Source organism: Ornithorhynchus anatinus, chromosome 5 (genome assembly GCF_004115215.2).
Source record: "Ornithorhynchus anatinus isolate Pmale09 chromosome 5, mOrnAna1.pri.v4, whole genome shotgun sequence".
Classification (NCBI taxonomy): Eukaryota; Metazoa; Chordata; class Mammalia; order Monotremata; family Ornithorhynchidae; genus Ornithorhynchus; species Ornithorhynchus anatinus.
In genome coordinates this window covers 87,082,397-87,103,994 of record NC_041732.1, presented here as the reverse complement: position 1 = coordinate 87,103,994, position 21,598 = coordinate 87,082,397, and the positions used below count along the sequence as shown (strand labels likewise).

General features: G+C 52.1%; 1 protein-coding gene across 3 annotated transcripts; it reads right to left on the bottom strand.

Moving 5' to 3' along the window:
* Window positions 1-2,688: 2,688 nt before the first annotated feature.
* On the bottom strand, window positions 2,689-10,000 carry DSEL (dermatan sulfate epimerase like). Of its 3 annotated transcripts, none has more exons than XM_029065817.2 (2): window positions 9,936-9,986; window positions 2,689-7,432 (listed from the first exon to the last, which is right to left on the bottom strand). In XM_029065817.2, the coding sequence occupies exon 2, from the start codon at window positions 6,506-6,508 to the stop codon at window positions 2,858-2,860; it is 3,651 nt and encodes a 1,216-aa protein (XP_028921650.1). In that variant the 5' UTR covers window positions 6,509-7,432; window positions 9,936-9,986; the 3' UTR covers window positions 2,689-2,857. The 3 variants fall into 3 exon arrangements, 2 of the variants coding, with proteins under 2 accessions (XP_028921650.1, XP_028921649.1); XM_029065816.2 differs by lacking the exon at window positions 9,936-9,986 and adding an exon at window positions 7,855-7,898; XR_003759831.1 differs by lacking the exon at window positions 2,689-7,432 and adding an exon at window positions 7,880-7,915 and having other exon boundaries at window positions 9,936-10,000.
* Window positions 10,001-21,598: the final 11,598 nt, after the last annotated feature.

Genomic DNA, 21,598 nt, shown 5'->3' with positions numbered 1-21,598 from the left:
GCTCAAAGGCAAGTATAGCTAGGATGGTGGGCAGGCCTCTGGCAACCACAAGGAGGGATAGCAACCAGATGAGACAGAAGGCAGATTTGGGGCACTTGCCATTAATATGGGTGGTAGCAGGGCCTCAAGCTGTGATTTGTCTCTCGGCATATCTCTCTCTATATATATACCACCCCCAACACATACACCCTCCCCCCCACACCTCTGACATGGACCAACTGGTTGGTTTATGTACTTCGGCGCAGCAACCTGCCATCTCTTTCCTCTTCCCACCAGTGGCCTACGCTTCCAAGTCTTACCTTAATCGGATGTGATTCTGCTGACAATCGCCAACCTTTTAATTTGTTCAGGCACAAGACCCCAGATCAAGAAATTGAAAGCAATTTTTTTTTTTTTTCAAGCAAACAACACTCTTGGCATTGACGAAGTCATTCTCTTCGCACCCGGTGATTCTCTTGTACCCCAAAGTAATTTTTCATTGACTGTGGCCTCAAATTAAGCAAGAATTAAGACCCAGGGGGAGGGGAAAGAACTTCTTATGCTCACACCATAATCAAAGAAAAATAACAGCCAAGCTATGTTTTGCTGGAATGCAACATTTCAACAGCTTTATCACGCTGAAGGCACATTTTGACATCATAACAAATGATAGAGAAAGAGCTACGTTTATCTAGGTCAGAATGACAAACTCCCAAAGGCTGCGGAAGTTGGGAGGGGGGAAAGAGAAAGGGGACCGAGTTCCGGAGCACCAGGGAGAGGATCGCAAATTGAACAGAGAGATTTTCATTAAGAGTTGACATTGCCTAATGTTTTTCATCACTACATCGTAATTAGCCAACCGGCATAGTAAAATCACACACAGTTCTGGTTCCGGGCCCCAAAAATAAAGGGAACCGTATTTCACGACGACAACTTTTATAGTAAAATGCAGACGCAAAGGAAACAGATGTCTCTGACATCATTTTTGATCTGATTTATACATCTGCAGCCATTTACACTGAGTAAGCGTGGGTTCAAAAGAGCACCAAACAAGACTGTTTAGGAAGTTTTGAAACTGTATAGCCAAATGAAAAGAAACCTTGCCATAAATTAAGGGATGCCAAAAGAGGGGAGATATTTGGGGTGACGAGATAACCACAATGTCTCTGGTTTTCCAAGAAGAGAAATGCGATTCCAAGTGAATACTGGGTTTTGGATAAAAAAACTGGAGATAGCGTTGGTATCATCAAGATGGCCTAGGGGCTGTACCGACCTTCCTGGACAGTGGAGGGAGGGCAGGGCACATGAGGAATACTAGGGTGTTCTACGGCTATGGGAGAAAATGAAGCAGCAGCATGGCCTAGTGGAAAGAGTAAGGGCATGTAAGTCAGAGGATCTGGATTCTAATCCCAGCTCTACCAATTGCTTGCTGTGTGTCCCTGGGCAAGCCACTTAACTTTTCTGTGCCTCAGTATCCTCAACTATGTAATGGGGATTAAATACCTGTTCTGTCTCCCACTTGGACTGCGAGTCCCATGTGGGACAGGAACTGTGTCCGACCTAATTAAGCTGCACCTAAATCAGCCCTTGGAACAGTGTTTGATACATGGTAAGCACTTAACAAATACCATAAAAAGGGCGGGGACCAGGAACCCAATCGCAAACAATAAAGTGACCCTCCCCTCTAGATCGTAAACTCCTTATGGGCAGGGAACACATCTACCAACTCTACTGTACCGAACTTCCCCAAGTGCTTAGTACAGTGCTCTGCACCCAGTAACCACTCAATCCTTACCACTGATTAACTGATTGAGTAATTGATGGGTGAGGTCCTGGCCATGAGCTCTTCTGTTGAAAAGCCAAGCAGCAGCATGGCCTAGGGGGTGGAGCATGGGCCTGCGAGGCAGAAGGACCTGGGTCTTAATCCCTGCTCCGCCTTGTGTCTGCTGGGAGACCTTGGTCAAGTCATTTTACTTTTACGTGCCTCAGTCACTTCATCTGTCCAATGGGGATTAAGACTGTGAGGCCCATGTGGGTCAGGCAGGGACTGTGTCCAAACCAATTTACTCATATCAACCCCAGCACTTAGTACAGTGTCTGAGACATGGTAAGCACTTAACAAACACCACAATTATTATTATCATTATTATTATCGTTATTCTGTAGTGTTGAGGCGATGGATAGATCTAAAGAGGCTTTTCCCTGCTAGACCGTAAGCTCCTGGAGGGCAGGGATTGGGTCTACTTACCCTATTGTTCTTGCTCAAGCACTTAATAGAGCAGTCTGCCCAGGATAGGTACTCAATAAGTACGGCGGACTGATTGACTAGATTTCGGCTTTCCTACCTTATTAAGGTCCATCTGTTTATCCCACTCAGAGGCACGTCCACCTGCCTGTACTCGCTGTGGCCAGCTTTCCAATCCCCCCCATTCCTCCAGTGGACACTATCCATCTCCAGGATGGGGAGGACAACTCCACTGGGCAAGATTAGAAAGTTGGAGGACATTTAGGAAAGAAGAGAGGGCTTTGTTGCTGTTTCTCCCCCCGCCAGAACGAAAGCAAGAGAGGCTTCTATGAAGCAGCAACAGCTCAGGGTCCGAGGGAAGATGAACGAGAGCAGAGCAGGACCAGGGAGTTATGGGAAAATTCCCATCCTGCCACAGATGCATCGTGCAGGCCAAAGTTCCGGTATAAAGGCAGCAAACCAAGTTTGAGATAAAGCCTGCTACACCAGACCGTAGTCTATTTTTAAAATAATCTCTCTGTGCAAGTAACAGACTGTACACACACGTTTTACAAGAATAAACAAACTCTTCTAATTCTTATCCACAAATTGAGTGGGAACTCATTAGTGCAAATGACTGCTGACCAGCAGCACTTAGTTTGTAAACTTTGGGTATCCTAGGCGATCCATTAGCACACAGCAGATGTCCTCGATCAGTGTAATCTCTCCCCGAGGCATGTCACGCTTCCAAACGTGGATATTCGTAGGCGAGATTTCTCCTTCGTAAGGAAGGTAGAAAAGGTTTGTGGAGGTGGCAAACAATATTTGGTTTAGACTAGCCGGAGACAGAGGAATGCCGAGAAAGGCAAAGATCTCTTCGGCGGTTTTCTGAGGCTCGCTCACGACGTCCTCGAACTTGACCAGCCGATAGCTCGAGGGGTTCAGATCCTTATTGATCCTCAGGGCCGCCGCGGTGTTTGCTAGCCACAAGCGAGAGAGCAGGGAAACGGCGGTCGACTCTGGGTCTAAGAGTTCTGTTCTCAAGGACTCGTATTCTGTGGCGTAGCCCGAATTCCAGCCACATTTCTCCTTTCCTCTGTCCCTTTTAAATAGCATCGCTAAGCGCTCGGGGACGTTCTTCAAGGAGTAGAGGCTCGGCTTACTGTTATAGAGCATTGAATGGATCCAGGCCCGGGGGTCCCGGACTACATACAGAGCTCTCAACGAAGGCCCGATGACGTCTTGAAAGAAAGGCAGCTTTAAGGTCCAGCTCCCACTGCTTAAGCTGAGCACCGGGCGGGCGTTGGGATAGAAGGCCAGGTGCCGCCTCATGTCCCTAATGTACTCGGCCTCACGGTCATAGGCGCTCTTCCCTCGGCTTCTCTGTTCCAGAAAAGATGCCCTCCTCTTGGCCTTCTTCTTCTTTTCCCCGATGGTGGCCGAAGATTGGGCGGGGCGGCCGCGGCCGGGTTCATGAAGGTGGATGTTCTGCAGGTGCAGTTTGGTGTCCTGGACCAGAGACTGGAGCCAGCCCCGGAGCAGCCGGAAACCACCCCCCCGCGGGGTCAGGGGCTTCCACTCACAGGCGTCGACGAAGGAGTCGATCTCCAACTCTGTCTCTGGGACATCCAGGTAGGCGGTGGGCACCCGGATGTAGAGGAAGTCACTGCTGTTAGAAAAGAGCTGCTTCAGGATCTCCGCCCCAGACCCGGGAAGCGCGACGATGGCGACATCCGGGGGGCGGGCCCGGGGTCTTTCGGGGGGCCCGGCCCCGTGGCTGCCCCCAGCCCCCGGGCCCAGGCGGTCGCCGCCCCACGTGGTGCAGATGGGCCGTCTGCAGGCACTCCAGACGTCTGCCAGCTCCACGACCCACAGGGTGACGACGAGGATCAGGATCCAGCGCATCAGGAGGCCGAAGGACAGGTAGAACCGCCACTGGAAGGCCAAGACCAGCAGGCCGGCGACCAAGATCAGGCCCACCAGGACGTTCATCCGAAAGCCGAAGGGGAAGACCGCCCGGTCCTTGCGCGGGGGCCCATCCGCGGCCTCGGTGCCCAGCCCAAACCTGGTGATCCGGCCCCCAGCCGCCACCGTGGCGAAGCCGCCGAAGCCCAGGTAGTCGAACCGGCTCTTGAGGTTCCGGTGGTCGGTGATGATGGACACGGCCTGCTCCGTGTCGTTCACGCGGAGCGAGAGGCGCAGCCCGGCCAGGGAATCATCGGTGAAACGGCAGGAGGAAACATTGACGTAGGGGCCGTGGAAGAGGTAGGCCACCCGGGTCACTGGGCCCTCCATGGGGAAGGTGACGTTGATGTACTGAGTCCAGCGCTTCTTGAACTCGGCCGCCTGCTCCGCCTCCTGGATCCTCCCGGCGGGGCTGCCGCCGCGCCGATCAAACCAGAACATCTTGTAGTGGGCGTCCCACACGTCCATCATGGCCCCGTTGTACCGGCCCTGGGACCTGTAGGGGACGTACTTGAAGTCGATGTCCAGGTTGTGGAAGAAGGCACTGACGGAATCAACGGGAGAGTCCTCCTGCCGTTCGATGTGGTCCACGACCAGCAGGGTCTGAGAGTTGAGGAGGAGCAGGGCCCGGTAGACGCTCTTCAGCTTCATGGCGGAGGAATAGGCGCTCGCAGCCTCCCCGCTGACGAACATCATGTCCCCCTGCTGGGAGGCGGTGACCACCTCCCCCGCCGCCTCCCCCACCTCATCCCCGGTCCACTTGAGCCATTGAGAGCACTCCCCCAGCTGGCCCTCCCAGGGCACATTGCATTGGCTGGTGGGTGAAGGGGCAAACACCAGCACATTGTTCAAGTGGCTAAACTTGGGCCCATACAGAGCCTCGGACACGAACACCTGCCCGTTGGGGGCAAAGGTGAAAGAGTTCTGGTCGGGGTGCTCGTGGCCCGGGTTGAAGCTCCTCCAGCCGTCGATCCAGGAGTAGGGCTGGAAGTGGACGACGTCGAAGACGGCCCGGCCCCCCAGCTTGCCCGACTTGAAAGACACGAAGGTGTGGGCCTGGGCGGCGGGTAGCCCCGCCCCGTAGGTCACCACCCCCCAGTTGGGGAAGATGTGCATCTCGGGGCCCCCGGACCCGGCGGGGGGCCGAGGGGTGAGCTCGGGAGCGTACCAGAGGTATTCCGTGTGAAGGGTGCTCCACCTCTGGGCCGTGGAGGGCACCATCGGCCCGTCCTTGGGCCGGTGTTTCCGAATCTGCTGGGCCAGCCAGTTGCCGGCCCCGCTCCTCAGCACGAACGTGTCCAGGAACACGAGCTGACTTTCCGGCCCGTAAAACCAGTTGTAGTTGGAATCCGCTATGCCGACGCTCCTCTGGAAGCCCGGGAGGAGTGTGGCGTAGTAAAACCAAAAGTGCGTTTTCAGCCAGTTGTTCTCCAGGTTGTTGATGTTGAAGTGGCGCTGGGCCAGGAACACGTACTGCGTGATGGACTTGGCCGTGTAGCTCCCGTAGGCCACCCCTTCGTCCAGGGAGCCGTCCACCACGTGGTTGAGGAGGAACATGGTCTTCTCCATCACGTCCACCGCCGCCTGTTTCCATGGGGTGGCCTGGGCCCCTCGCTCCACACCGGCCACCAGGGCTCCCGTGAGCAGGGCCAGCATATTAGTGGCTTGGTGGTTGTGAAGCAGCTGTTTCCCCCAGGAGCGGACCTTGGAGTACTCGTACATGTCCTCGGTGGCCGCCTCGATCTTCTCCAGGTACCGCTGCCGCCTGGGGTCATCCAGCGAGCCGTACAAGAAGTCGAAGGCGGTGGCGAAGCCAGTGAGGGAGTGGCCCAGAGGCACCTCGTCGCCCGGGGCATTCTCAACCAGCCAGTCCTTGTACCCCGCCATCCGATCCATATACTCCAAGGCAAAATCGAGGGCCGCCCTGTCTTCCGGGCACAGCAGGCAGTACAATGCCAAAGGAGGCAGATTGTTTCCGTAGATCTCGTTCCACTTGGCGGCGAAGTCGGCGTGCTTTGGTGGAGGGAGGTAGTAGGATGGGTTGGACAGCATCGTGGTCACCGCGCCGCGCAGGGCTCGAAACAGGTGCAGGTGGCTGGAGTGGGACTTCTGCCTCAGGGCCGGGACACCCGCAGCGTCGAAGAACAAGCTCGGGTGCGGGCCGTCCCTCTTCAGCTTCGGGTTGGGGCCGGCATCCCGTCCTGGCGGTGGCCCGAACTGAACCCCATCGTCGGTGAAAGCAACCCAGTCCGAGTAATTGCTTGCCGACTCTTCAGAAGTCGAGAGTGCCAATATCACTGCTGCTAAAAACAGGGACTGCTTCGTAAACATGAGAGCCATGATCCATCAGGGAGTTCCTGCCCTTCAGGCCCACGGGTCAGATACGGTGCACGTCACCCTCGTCCATCCCGTTACTGGAAAATGAACCTTTTAGGCTTGTGCAGAACGACGACTCCGGCGTTTACCGGGTGAGCTCTGGCAGAGGCTCAGGTGGCTCAAAAGGAACACACGCAGCCCCTGGGATGGGGAAAAAGGCCTTTCTATCTCGGGGTCAGCCCAGCCTGACTCCACGGCCACCAAGTTTTCGAGGTGCTAGAGCCACCGGCGCCTCCGTCGAGCTGACCGGTCAGGGCTCAGATAGTCGCCGACACGGTTAGCGCAGCGATGGAAAATGAATCTCGCCTTTTCCTCCCTACAGTTCCGGTTCGAAATTAACCGCCATTGTTACACATCCGTCTTTCGTGAAAAGATCGTCTCCCGGTTCCCGGTCGGAAAGTCATTCCTGGCACCGGGAATGTGATGCCGGTTCCGAAAGCGGTATCGATACATTCAAAGGGTGATCACTGGCACACGGGGAATAATCTGGTGTTCTTCTATGAGTTTACTTATTCACGTTCTCTCTGACGCTCTGTCCTTCACGCTGGGCAGACTCTCGCTCCCCCGCGTGTGGGAGAATGAAGGTGACGGATCTTCCCAAACTCTGCTCAGATGGCTTCCCTACACTAGTTCTCAGCAGCCTCGGCCCGCAGCTAACGGAGGCGAGCTGGTGTGAGCCAACGTGCCGGAAGACCGATGGGGGCAGTTCACAGTCTTGGCTTAAAACATTTCATCTCCCATGGGAAGAGCTGGGCGAAGCTGCCAGTCTGCTCAGCCTTCCCGGCAGGGGCCGGGGCATCTCCACTCTGCACATCGTGATCTCTGGTGATCCTGCCAACTCCGTCGCCGCCCGGAAGATCCCTTCTCTGTGAGTTTTTGAGATGCCCTCTGGAGGAGGAAACAAAACAAAAAGAAGTTCTGGATTACTGATTTCAGGAAAGCATGTAGAAAAATCAAACTGCGGAATTGGCGTGAGCTGGGACGAGTCACTTAACTTTTCTCCACTGTAAAATGAGGATCAAAAATACCTGTTCACTCTCTTACTCACGCTGAGAGCCCCATGCGAGACGGTGACTGTGTTCAACCTGATTATCTGCCTACCTACCTCAGCTCTCATTACAGCGCAGGACACAAGTCATTCGATCAACTTTACTGAGCACATACTGTGTACAGAGCACTATACTAAGCGCTGGAGCACTGTACTAAGCACTTGGGCAATCCATCAATTGTATTTATTAAGTCCTTAGTGCGTGCAGAGCACCGTACTAAGCGATCGAGCAATCCATCAGCTGTATTTATCAAGCGCTTACCGTGGGCAGAGCCCCGTCCTAAGAGCTTGGGAGAGTCCGACCGAGTTGGTAAACAGGTTCCCTGCAGTGGGCAGTAAACAGACATCACGATTATCATCATTATCATCATTTGACTCTCTTTTTATTAGGGGATGAGAACCCTTCGCTAACATCAGTTCAGGGAATGCACTCTCTCTTTTCTCCAACAGTCGGTTAACGGTAGGCAGCCCAGGGCCGGGTCCTTGGCGAAGGTTTGGAAACTGAGATCGGAAGGATGGGAGAGCCTGTCTAGCAGTGGTTAGCTGCAAGTGGGCGATGGGAATCCCCCTCTCCCGGATGGTGGCGACGACCACGTTCCAGGGGGAAGCTGGCATGGTCCGCCCCCGGCACCCTGACCCTGGGGCCTTGGCTGGCCTCCCCAGGGGCCGGCTGTGGCTCCGGCTGTGGCCCCGGTTGTGACCCCGGCTGTGATCCTGGCTGTGGCCGTGGCCGTGGCTGAGACTGTGTATCAGGAGACCAGGTGGGGGCACTGCAGCCCCACGATTTGGGCGGGAAAAGTCCTCGTGGCTCTGGCTGGGCGGGCGGGCGGTCGGGCTGGGCGTGTTGGCCGGCCTGCCGGAGGGACCCGCAACTTCACCAACTTTGGCCGCCAACACGTCCGACAGGGTGAGGCCAGCCCAGCCCCTCAGCCCCGGAGCCCATCCCCTGCCCGGACCCTTCCTGGGCACCCGCTGGGGGAAGGGGCTGAGGGAGGGACGGGGGGTTCCGGAGACTAGAAAAGACCGCGATGGGGAACAACGGCAGGGAGAGAGGGGATGGCAGTCTCGCAGGGCTGGGGCAGGGAGGAGGGGAGAGAGGCTGGGACAGGGAAGCGGGGGGGCAGAAGCTGGGACTGGGAAGGGGGTGCAGAGGCTGAGGCTGGGAAGGGGGGCAGAGGCTGGGGCAAGGAAGGGGGCAGAAGCTGGGACAGGGAAGGGGGGAAGAGGCTTGGACAGGGAAGGGGGGGCAGAGGCTGGGACAGGGAAAGGGGGCAGATGCTGGGACAGAGGCTGGGACAGGGAATGGGGGGCAGAGGCTGGGACAGGGAAGGAGGGGCAGAGGATGGGGCAGAGGCTGGGGCAAGGAAGGGGGGCAGAGGCTGGGGCGAGGCTAGGACAGGGAAGTGGGGCAGAGGCTGGGGCAGAGGCTGGGGCAGAAGCTGGGACAGGGAAGGAGAGGCAGAGGCTGGAACAGAGGCTGGGACAGGGAAGGGGGACAGAGGCTGGAACAGAGGCTGGGACAGGGAAGGGGGACAGAGGCTGGGACAGAGGCTGGGGCCGGGAAGGGGGGCAGAGGCTGCGACAGGGAAGGGGGGTAGAGGCTGGGACGAGGAAGGGGCAGAGGCTGAGGCAGGGAAGCAGCAGAGGCTGGGACGGGGAAGGGGAGCAGAGGCTGGGACAGGGAAGGGGAGCAGAGATTGGAACAGGGAAGGGGAGCAGAGGCTGGGACAGGGAAGTGGGGCAGAGGCTGGGACAGGGAAGTGGGGCAGAGGCTGGGACAGGGAAGGGAGCAGAAGCTGGAACAGGGAAGGGAGCAGAGGCTGGGACAGGGAAGGGAGCAGAGGCTGGGACAGGGAAGGGAGCAGAGGCTGGGACAGGGAAGGGAGCAGAGGCTGGGACAGGGAAGGGAGCAGAGGCTGGGACAGGGAAGTGAGGCAGAGGCTGGGACAGGGAAGGGAGCAGAAGCTGGAACAGGGAAACAGGGAAGGGAGCAGAGGCTGGGACAGGGAAGGGAGCAGAGGCTGGGACAGGGAAGAGAGCAGAGGCTAGGACAGGGAAGTGAGGCAGAGGCTGGGACAGGGAAGGGGCGAAGAGGCTGGGACAGAGGCTGGGGCGGGAAAGGGGGCAGAAGCTGGGGCAGGGAAGTGGGGTAGAGGCTGGGGCAGGGAAGGGGGAAGGAAGAGGGGCAGGAGTTGGCAGTCCCGGCCGGCGGGGCACAGAGAGGGGCTGGCAGCCGACAGGAGCTGGGGCGAGGAGGAGGAGGAGAAAGGCCAGGAGGGCCAGTAGGAGCGGGGCCGGGCTGGGAAGTGCGGGGCGCCGGCGGGGCGAGGGGCTCCACCTTACCTGTTCGGCCGTCCCGGGCGGAGGAGGGGTCCGGGGCAGCCGGGGTTCAGCAGAGGTGGGGCCGGGGGCCGGGGGCGGGGAGGGGTGGGGTCGCCCCCTGCCCCTGCCCCGCCCGCTGCCCGCCCCGCCCTGCCCGGGGGCACCGGCCCATGCCCTCCGCCTCGGCCTCCTGATTCCTGGGCAGGTCCTGGGTTGGGAGGAGGGAAGGAGGGCAGAGGAGGGAGGGCAACGATGGGAGGGCAGGGGGGTCCCCGGAGAACGGGCCGTCCGGAGCCGGTCCTGGCCGCGCCGCTCCCTCCGGTGCCTCCGGATGGGAAGGCACGATGCCCGGGACGACGAGGCCGGGGGAGGGACGGGAGGAGGGACGGGAGGAGGGACGGGAGGAGGGACGGGAGGAGGGGCCGGAGGAGGAGCCGGGACCGGGGAGGCTCTCCGGGCTGCCAGCGAGGCCAGCGGTGCTCACGGTGCCTGGAGGTGCCCACGATGCCCGGCGCTCCGTAGCCTGCCTGCCTTAGCGGGGTCCCTGGAAAAGAGAGGGGCAGGGGGCGGGGGGCGTCCCGGAATCAAAGACTGGAACCCTGAATGGCCGGGATCTGGGGGTGGTCTCTAGAGGTGGACTCTGGGGGTGGCCCTGGGGATGGGCTCTAGAGGTGGGCCCTGGCTGTGGGATCCGGTGGGGGGTGGTCCCTTGGGGTGGCCCCTGGCTACGACCTCCGGGGGTGGCCCCTGGGGATGGCCCCTGGGGGTGGGTTCAGCCTCTGGCGATCCTCTGCCCAGAGATTCAAGAAGGCATTGCGCAAGGGGTTTTGGAAATTTCCCCTTAGATGAGCACAGCTGTAAGGAATGGGAGCGGAGGAGGAGGAGGGGGGAGGGAGGGGTGGGAAGGAAGGAGGGGAGGAGAATGAAGAGGGAAAGGATGAGGAGGAGGAGGGGGAGGAGGAGGGAGACGTGGGGGCGGCTGGTTGGGAGCCAAGCAGATCCAAGTCTCCATCCCGGAGCCGGGCACAGGGACCTGATGAGGGGAAGCTGAGGGCTGGATGCCGCTGGATGCTCAAAGGAGCCTCTGCTTGGACAAGGCCGGCTTGGGATCCTCTTGCCCCATCCCCTGCCCCATCCCCCTGCCCCATCCCCGGCTCCATCCCCCGGGGACCCGCAGGACCCGTCCCCGCAACTTCTCCCCCGCCCCACTCCCCATCACCGGCTCGGAGCTTTGGGACAACCGTGAGCCCGCTGTTGGGCAGGGACTGTTTCTCTCTGTGACCCAATTGTAATAATAATAATAATGGTATTTGTTAAGCACTTACTACGTGCAAAGCACTGTTCTGAGCGCTGGGGTGGGGGGGATACAAGGTGATCAGGTTGTCCCACGAGGGGCTCACAGTCTTCATCCCCATTGTACAGATGAGGGAACTGAGGTATAGAGAAGTGAAGTGACTTGCCCAAAGTCACACAGCTGACCAGCGGCGGAGCCAGGATTAGAACCCGTGACCTCTGACTCCCAAGCCCGGCCTCTTTCCACTTAACCATGCTGCTTCTCCAATTGTACATTCCAAGCGCTTAGTGTAGTGCTCCGCACACGGTAAGCGCTCAATACATACGATTGAATGAATTAATTCTCTGACCCCTTCAGCGCTGGGTCCCGACTCCGTTGGAGCCTGTTGTCTTCCCTCTCACCCCTTGGTTCGCAGAGGAAGGAGCCATGTGGGGCGGGAGAAAGAGAGATAGATTGGGTGCCAGCCTTTCTGAGCTACAGAGGGAAGTGCTGGCAGGCAACGGGGAACCAGCTCAAAACTTCGAAGCTCATGCCCGCCTCTTCCAGACTATCAACCTTGGAAAAGGACCAACTGCTAGCAGTGGTAGCAGCAGCAGTAATATTTATCGAAAGTCCTTTGAGTGCGCTGCACTGTAATAAGTGCTCCGTTGGAAGTATAACTGCAGTGTGAGATTTATTCCCGGTGTACTAGAACCTCACACTCTAAATGAACTTGAATTTGAGAGGAGTGGAATCAGAATACATAGGCTGGATAACTGAATATGCCTATATCCGCAAACACTAAAGATGGAGGTAGAGTGACTGAGGTTGATGCAGCCTGAGTTGTTGGAGATTAACTGGGGACTCCTTTTGGAGGAGCTGGGATTTGAGAAAGGGGGCTTGGAGGATGAGGGAGGCAGAAACATGGTGGTTTTCAGAAGTCGGGGGCAGGGTCCCAGATGAGGGGAACCGACTGAACAAGGGACCTGACGTAGCTGATTTGGAGAGTAGGATACAGTTAAAAAGGAGCAGAGAGAGATGATAGGTACAGTGGAGAAGCATGAGAAAATGAGGGCAGTGAAAAAGCAGCACAACCTAGTGAATAGAGCACGGGCCCGGCTCAGTCTCTTTTACGGCTCCTTCTCTGCCACACATCCTCTGAAATGTGGGTGCCCCTCAAGGTTCAGTTCTGAGTCCTTTTCTTTGCTCCATCCACACCCACTCCCTCGGAAAACTCATTCACTCACTGGCTTCAACTTTCACCTCTAAGCTGATGACACCCAAATCAGCCCTTATTTCCCTCCCTCTCTTCAGGCTCGCATTCCCTCCTGCCTTCAAGACATCTCTACTTGGATGTTCTCCCGTCACCTCCAACTTAATATGGCTAAAACTGAATTACTTATCTCCCCACCCAAACCTTGTCTTGGGTTGACTCACTGTTGACGGCACCACCGTCCTTCCTGTCTCACCAGCCTGTAACCTTGGCATTAACCTTGACTCCACTCTTTCATTCCACCCACAAATTCAAGCCATCACTAAATCCTGTCAGTTCTACCTTCACAACATCTCCAAAATCTGCCCCTTCCTCTCTGTCCAAATTGCTACCACATTAATGCAAGCACTTATCCTATCCCACCTTGATTATTATATCAGCCTCCTCACTGACCTCCCTGCCTCCTGTCTCTCCCCATTCCAGTCCCAACTCCATTCTGCTGCCCGGATCATTTTCATTCAAAAAACATTCGGACCCTGTTTCTCCATTTCTCAAGAAACTCCAGTGGTGGCCCACCCACCTTCACATCAAACAAAAACTCCTCACCATTAGCTTTAAAGGACTTAATCACCTTGCCTCCTCCTACCTCACCTCACTACTCTCCTACTACAAACCAGCCCCACACTTTGTTCCTCTAACACTAACCTTCTCGATCTCATCTGTCTTGCCGGCCTCTCGCCCATATCCTACCTCTGCCCTGGAATGCCCTCCTTCCTCATATCAGACAGATAATTGCTCTCCCCCACTTCAAAACTTTACTGAAGGCACATCTCCTGCAAGTAGCATTCCCCGATTAAGCCCTCCTTTCCTCTTCTCCCACTCCCTTCTGCACCGCGCTGACTTGCTCCTTCATTCATCCTCCCTCCCATCCCCAAAGCACATATGTATATATCTGTAATTTATTTATCTATTGATTGATTTACATTCTTGGCCGTCTCCTCCTCTACACTGTGAGTTTGTTGTGGGCAGGAATGTATCTGATTGTTGTTATATTGTACTCTCTGAAGCGCTTAGCATGGTGCTTTGCAAACTGTAAGTGGTCAATAAATATGATTGAATGAATTAATGAAAGAAAGAATGAATCCTGCCTTTGCCACTTGTCTGCTCTGTGATCTAGGAAAAGTCACGAAACTTCTATGTGCCTTAGTTACCTCACCTGCAAAATGGGGCTTAGGACTGTGAGCTGCATGTCAGACATAAACTGTATCCAACTGGATAGCTTGTAATATCTTAGCTTATTACACCTTAGCAATAGTAGGGTGCCTGACACAGAGTAAGCACTTAAAAAATACCATTAAAAAATATGAAGAGAGCTGGTGAAGAGCCTCTAAACCAGTAGCAAAGAGTTTTTGTCTGATGTTTGGAGGGAGATGTACAGTTAGTAGAGATGTTTAAGGATTGGAGAAGAGTATGCTAAAGATAATCCAGACGGCCATACAGACTGAGGTGGGGCAAAGAGGCTGGAGACAAGAAGACCAGTGAGGAGGTTCATTCATTCATTCAATAGCATTTATTGAGCGCTTACTATGTGCAGAGCACTGTACTAAGTGCTTGGAATGTACAATTCGGCAACAGATAGAGACAGTCCCTGCCCTTTGACAGGCTTACAGTCTAATCGGGGGAGACAGGCAGACAAGAACAATGGCAATAAATAGAGTCAAGGGGAAGAACAGCTCATAAAAACAATGGCAACTAAATAGAATCAGGGTGATGCACATCTCATTAAACAAAATAAATGAAATAAATAGGGTGATAAAGATATATACAGTTGAGCGGATGAGTACAGTGCTGAGGGGGTGGGACAGGAGAGGGAAAGGGGGAAGAAGAGGGTTTAGCTGCGGAGAGGTGAAGGGGGGGTAGAGGGAGCAGAGGGAAAAAGGGGGGAGCTCAGTCTGGGAAGGCCTTTTGGAGGAGGTGAGCTTTAAGTAGGGATTTGAAGAGAGGAAGAAAATTAGATTGTTGGAGGTGAGGAGGGAGGGCATTCCAGGACCGCGGGAGGACGTGGCCCAGGGGTCGACGGCAGGATAGGCGAGACCGAGGGATGGTAAGGAGGTGGGCGGCAGAGGAGTGGAGCGTGCAGGGTGGGCAGTAGAAGGAGAGAAGGGAGGAGAGGTAGGAAGGGGCCAGGTGATGCAATAGATTGATGCAATAATCTAACCATGATATGAAGTGTGCCAGAACCAGGGTGATAACTACTTGGGTGGAGAGGATGGGTCGGATCTGGGAAGTGTTATGGGAAAGAATAGGTGGGATTTAATGGTCGATTGGATGTGGAGGTTGAGTTGTGAAGAGTCAAGGATGACACTAAGGTCATGGGTTCTTGGAAAATGAAGGATGGTCATGTAAATAATAGAGTTGGGAAATTTGGGAAGAGGAAAATATTTAGGAACAGGATGTGAACTTCAGTTTTGGATGTGCTGAATTTGAGGTGCCATTGGGCCAGCCAAGTGGAGATGATACGGAAGTAAGAGGAGATGTGAGACTGAGTGGTTTGGAGAGACGATGTTGGGACTAGAGAAGTAGATTTGGGAGTAAGCTGAGATAGTGGCTGAAGCAATGCTAGTGGATGAGCTCCTTGAGAGAGAGAATGCAGAATTAGAAGATCAGGACACTGAAAGTTAAAGGATGGGAGATGCCCTATAAGAGGAACCATCTCTTGTAGTGTACTCTCCCAAGTGCTTAATACAGTGCTCTGCCCACAGTAAGCACTCAATGAATATGATTGATTGCTTTGTAATTTTATTTATATTAATGTCAGTCTCCCTCTCTAAACTGTAAGCTCCTTGTGGGAAGGGAATGTCTACCAGGTCTGTGGTATTTTACTCTGCCTAGTATCTTCCCCACAGCATTTATGTACATATCTGTTATTTTATTTGTACTGATGTCTGTCTCCCCCACTCTAGACTGTACGTTTGTGGTGGACAGGGAATGTGACTGTTTACTGTTGTATTGTACTCTTCCAAGCAGTTAGTACAGTGCACTGCACACACTAATCACTCAATAAATACAATTAAAAGAATGAATGAACAAAAAAAGGAGAGGAAAGAGGAGAACCAAGAGAATATTATGTCAGCAACTGCACCCAAACTGCTACCATGTTAATCCAAACAATCCTAACCCATTAGTTTCCTTGCTGTCCTCCCTGTCTCCTGTCCCTCCCCACTCCAGTCTATATTTCACTCTGCTGCCTGGATCATTTTACTACAAAGCCAGTCTGTACATAGGATTGATTGATTTGATTTGGCTATGAGAGGTCACTGGTGACTTTGAAAAATGCTGTCTTGGGAGAGTGAAGAGGGGAAAAAATACTGTAAGTCGTTAAGAGAAGGAAAGGAAGGCATCGGGTTTAGATAACCCTTTAAGGGAACTGGGAAAGGAAAGGGAAGAGGGAGAAATGAACACTCCTGGGGTCCAGAGAAGGATTCTCTAGCACAGGGGAGACTTGAGCACACTTTGAATCAGAGGGGAATGGGCCAACTGGGAAGGAGGGGTTAGAGATAAAAACAAGGGAGAATTCAAAGACGCGAGCAAGAGTTTTAAAGGGATTCGAGGGATGGGGCCAGTGGTATAGGGAGAGGGGTATAGTTAGAGAGCAGGCTGAGATTGCTGGACAGAATGCAAAGAAGAGGGGTAGTAGAGAAGTGAGAAAGTGAAAACTAATGAAAAGTGCATACCTAATGACTTCCACTAATGACAAAGTGGTTATATAGAGGTCCTCAGCCCCACAGCATTTATACACATATCCATAATAAATTTATGCATATTTAGGTTTGTAACCCCCTCTAGACAGTAAGCTCTTTTTGAGCAGGGAATGTTACTACCAATTTGGTTGTATTGTACTTCCCAAGCGTTTAGTTCAGTGTTCTGCAGTGCTTAATAAATATGACTGATTCACTGATTGTGCAGATGAAGGAAATGAGGCACAAAGGAGTTAATGAATTTCCCAAGGTTACACAATAGGTAAATCCAAGGCTGGGATTAGAACCCAGGGCCTCTGACTTCCAGGCCCATGCTCTTTCCACTAGACCACACTGTTTAAATACCTCAGTTGTTATGGAAGGAATAAACAACTGCTGCACTTGAGGAACCTTTGGTCTAGTAGAGATGAGTAACTATAAATTGTGATTATACAGTTGCTAAGAGCATGGAAATAGAGACAGATAATAAGCAGAGGGGATAAACCAGTAATAAATGTATGAGCACTAAGGTGGTTGTTCTTCCTGAGAAAGGGGGAATTAATCAGGGAAAACCTCCTTGGGGAGGTTGAAGAAGGGGAGGGAAGATTCTTGTGCAGGCGTTCCAGGTGTTCCTGCTCTTGAGTGGAGGAAACATTTTAAATGAAGGTGGTCATTCTTTCATTCATTTGTACTTAAGTACTTACTATACTAAGCCCTTGGAGAGTACAATATATCAACAAAGATAGCCAATCCGTGCCCACAAAGGGCTCACAGACTAGAGGAGAGGAGGCAGTCATCAAAACAAGTAAACAGGCATCAGTATAAATAGAATTATACATACATATATATGTTCTGTGGGGCAGGGAGAGGGAGGGAAGAACAAAGGGAGGGAGTTGAGGTGACGCAGAAAGAAGGGGGAGCTGAGGAAAAGTGGGCTTAGCCTGGGAAGGTCTCTTGGAGGAGGTGCGCCTTCGGTAAGTCTTTATGCATAATGCCTAGGGCCAGTGACTGCATAAACTGACAAAGGATCCCGCTGCCGGGATCATTTTACTACAAAACCATTCAGTCCATATTTCCCCAGTCCTGGAGAATATCCAGTAGTTACCCACCACCTTCTCATCAAACAAACTTTTTACCATAGGCTGTAAAGCACTCAATCACCTTGCCCACTTCTATCTTACCTCCCAGATTTCCCATTACAACCCAGCCTTCACACTTCACCTCCTTAATGCCAACCTACTCACTGTACCTCCATTTCATCTATCTGTCCTCTGATCTCTTGCCCAAGTCCTGCGTCTGGCCTGGAACTCTACTCTTGAGTAGAGGAAACAGTTTAAATAAAGGTGGTCATTATGAATAATGCCCAGAGCAAGTGACTGCAGAAACTGACAAAGGAGTAGGGCTCAGTCGGGGCAGGTATAACCCTGACACCCTGGGCTTTACAGAGTAGTAGTAGTAGTAGTAGTAGTCATATTTATTAAGTACTTACTGTGTACAGAGGATTGGATTAAGCACTGAAAGAGAATACACGGGTGGGAATAAGGCATGGTCCCTGTCCCTCTGTGGCTCATTAACTAAGAGTAGAAGTGGGGAGAAGGAACTGGACACGGATACATCAGGAATGATGCAATATTAAAAAGCAAAGCAGAATCCCAAATTAGCAGAGTGATGAGGCTAGAAGAGCAAAATTTCAGGCTCCTTTTGACTCAGAGTCCAAGGCTCACCCAAAGCCACGGCAACTACTTCCGCAGTCATCAGTTTTCCCAGAGTTTTGTGAAGCCCTCATTTTGGGGGAACTTTTCTCTTTTTCATTTGGGTGGTGGATGGCAGGAGGCATGGAATCTCATCAGTAGCATGGAGGAGAGCCAGGGCCAGTTTCCAGGAAGGCAGCATCACTGGCAGTCCAGTGGGGTGGGGGGGCAGAGACCAAGGCTCACTGTGGCTATCAAGACCTTTGAGGGAGCCAGAGGGCAGGAAACCTAACCACCCTCATGCCTACCCATTCTACTTCCATCTAGGAAGGCTGGGCCTGGCAACACTACTCCTGGACCACAGCAGGGCCCAAAAAGGTGCACTCTAACACTATTAGAGAAGCAGTGTTACTCAGTAGAAAGAATACAGGACTGGGAATCAGGAGACCTAGATTGTAAGCCTGGCTTCTCTACCTGCTTGTTGTGCAACCTTGAGGAAAACACTTAAATTATCTGGGCCTCAGTTCCCTCATCTGAGAAGCAGCATGATCTAGTGGCAAGAGCACGGGCCTGGGAGCCAGAGGTCACAGGTTCTAATCCCAGCTCCATCATTTGTCTGTTGTGTGGCCTTGGGCAAGTCACTTAACTTCTCTGTGTTTCAGTTACCTCATCTGTAAAATGGGGATTAAGACTGTGGGCCCCATGTGGGACAACCTGATTACCTTGTATCTCCCCCAGTGCTTAGAACAGTGCTTGGCAACATAGTAAGCACTTAAAAATACCATAATTCTTATTACAAAGTGCATATTTTGTTTTTTTCCTGTATGTTTGGTTTTAATGTTTCATCACTCCTGATATGCCCACCTCCACTACCTTCTCCTCACTTAAACCTTTTAGATTGAGCCCCAGGAGGGATGGGATCGTGTTTAATTGCCATCTGTGTATTCTCTCCCAGTGCTTAATATGGTTCTCTGTACACAAAAAGCACTTAATAAATGCTACTAGTATTAATAAATACTACTACTACTAAAGTGGAGATTAAATACCTACTCTTTCTCCCTCATAGACTATGAGGCTCCTGTGGGAAGGGCGTTGGGTTTAATCTGATTATACTGTATCTATTCCAGTGTTTGGCACATAGTACTTGAAAATTCATTCATTCATTCAATTGTATTTATTGAGCGCTTACTGTGTGCAGAACACAATACTAAGCAATTGGAAAGTACAATTCAGTAATAAAGAGAGACAATCCCTGTCCACAAAGGGCTTACAGGTCATCATAATGATTATTATAATTATACATTCCAGCAACATTTAGGAAAAAGCCCTTCCCTGCTCCTTGCTTGCCTACTGTCCTATTTACCTGCTACACCTGCAAACATGGGAATCTTGGGCCCACAAAAGACCATACACAACAACAACTGCTTAGTTGAGAGATCCAGTGACAACAGAAATACTCTGGGCATGTCACTACCCCCTCCTCAAAAATCTCCAGTAGTTGCCTATCAACATCCATAGAAAGCAAACACTCCGATAGCTTGCCCCTTCCTACCTCACCTCCCTTCTCTCTTTCTACATCCCAACTCCTCTGGTGCTAACCTTCTCAGTGTGCCTCATTCTCACCTGTCCCACTGTCGACCCCTGGCCCACATCCTACCTCTGGCTTGGAATGCCCTCTCTCCTAAAATCCTCCAAACTAGCACACTTGCCCCCTTCAGAGCCCTACTGAAAGCTCATCTCCTCAAGGAAGCCTTCCTGGACTAAACGCCCCTTTCCTCTGCTTCCCCTCCCCTCCTCATCACCCCACTCGCTCCCTCTGCTCTACCCACTCCCCACCCCACAGCATTTGTGAATAAATAAATGTATATATATATACATATTTATAATGTTATTTATTTTATTAATGCTGTGTATACATCTATAATTCTATTTATATTGATGCTATTGATGCCTGTTTACTTGTTTTGAGGTCTGTCTCCCCGCTTCTAGACTGTGAGCCCATTTGGGGCTGGGATTGTCTCTCTTCGTTGCTGAATTGTACTTTCCAAGCACTTAGTATAATTATCTGCAAACAGTAAGAGCTCAATGAATAAGACTGAATGAATGAATAGCTGGTTTCCAATGTGATGTGCTTTTATCTTGAGGATTTCTCTTTTAAAATGACAATAATTCTTATTTCACATCAACAACAGAGTTTTTCTCATGATTTGAAAGCCTTGCAAGATTTCATTTCCCTTCACCTATCCCTTTTGAGTTGGGATCAGGAAACACCATCCACTGTTTCTCTGGGCTGTGGTCTCACCTGTCACAGGTGATATAATTATGGCAATGATAATAATAATTATGGCATTTGTTAAGTGCTTACTATTTGTCAGACACTGTACTTAGAGAAGCAGCGTGGCTCAGTGGAAAGAGCACGGGCTTTGGAGTCAGAGGTCATGGGTTCAAATCCCGGCTCGTCCACTTGTCAGCTGTGTGACTTTGGGCAAGTCACTTAACTTCTCGGTGCCTCAGTTCCCTCATCTGTAAAATGGGGATTAAGACTGTGAGCCCCACGTGGGACAACCTGATTCCCCTGTGTCTACCCCAGCGCTTAGAACAGTGCTTGGCACATAGTAAGCGCTTAACAAATACTAACATTATTATTATTACAACCTGATTTCCCTGTGTCTACCCCAGCACTTAGAACAGTGCTCTGCACATAGTAAGCGCTTAACAAATACCAATATTATTATTATTATTATTACTAAGCTCTTGGGGGGATACAAGTAAATCAGATTGAAAAGTCCCTGTTCCACATAGGGCTCACATTCTTAATCTTCATTTTACAGATGAGGTAATTGAGGCACAAAGAGGTGAAGTGAGTTACCCAAGGTCACAAAGCAGACAAGTGATGGAGCAGGGATCAGAATCCATGACCTTCTGAGTCCCAAGCCAGTGGTCTATCCACTACACCATGTTGTTTCCCATTTAGCAAATCAATCAGTTGTATTTATTGAACGCCTACTGTGTGCTGAGCACTGAACTAAGTCTAAGGGAGAGTAATAATAATGTTGGTATTTGTTAAGCGCTTGCGATGTGCAGAGCAATGTTCTAAGCACTGGGGTAGATACAAGGCAATCAGATTGCCCCATGTGAGGCTCACATTCTTCATCCCCAATTTACTTATGAGAGAACTGAGGCCCAGAGAAGTCAAGTGACTTGCCCACAGCCAAACAGCTGACAAGTGACAGAGCCGGGATTCGAACCCATGAGCTCTGACTCCCAAGCTCAGGCTCTTTCCACTGAGCCATGCTGCTTCTCTAATCCAAGGGAGTTAATAGAGGTGTTCCCTACCCACAGTGAGCTTACAGTCTAGAAGGGGAGATGGACATCAATATAAATGAATCACTTACAGATTCATTCATTCATTCATTCATTCATTCAACAGTATTTATTGAGCACTTACTATTTGCAGAGCACTGTACTAAGTGCTTGTAATGTACACTTTGGCAACAGATAGAGACAATCCCTGCCCATTGACAGGCTTACAGTCTAACTGGGGGAGACAAACAGACAAAAACAATAGCAATAAATACAATCAAGGGGATGTACATCTCATTTACAAAATAAATAGGGTAATAAAAATATATACAAATGAGCAGACGAGCACAGTGCTGAGGGGAAGGAAAGGGAGGGGGGGAGCAGAGGGAAGGGGGGAAAGGGGGCTTAGCTGAGGGGAGGTGAAGTGGGGGCAGAGAGGGAGCAGGGGGTAAAGAGGAACCTCAGTC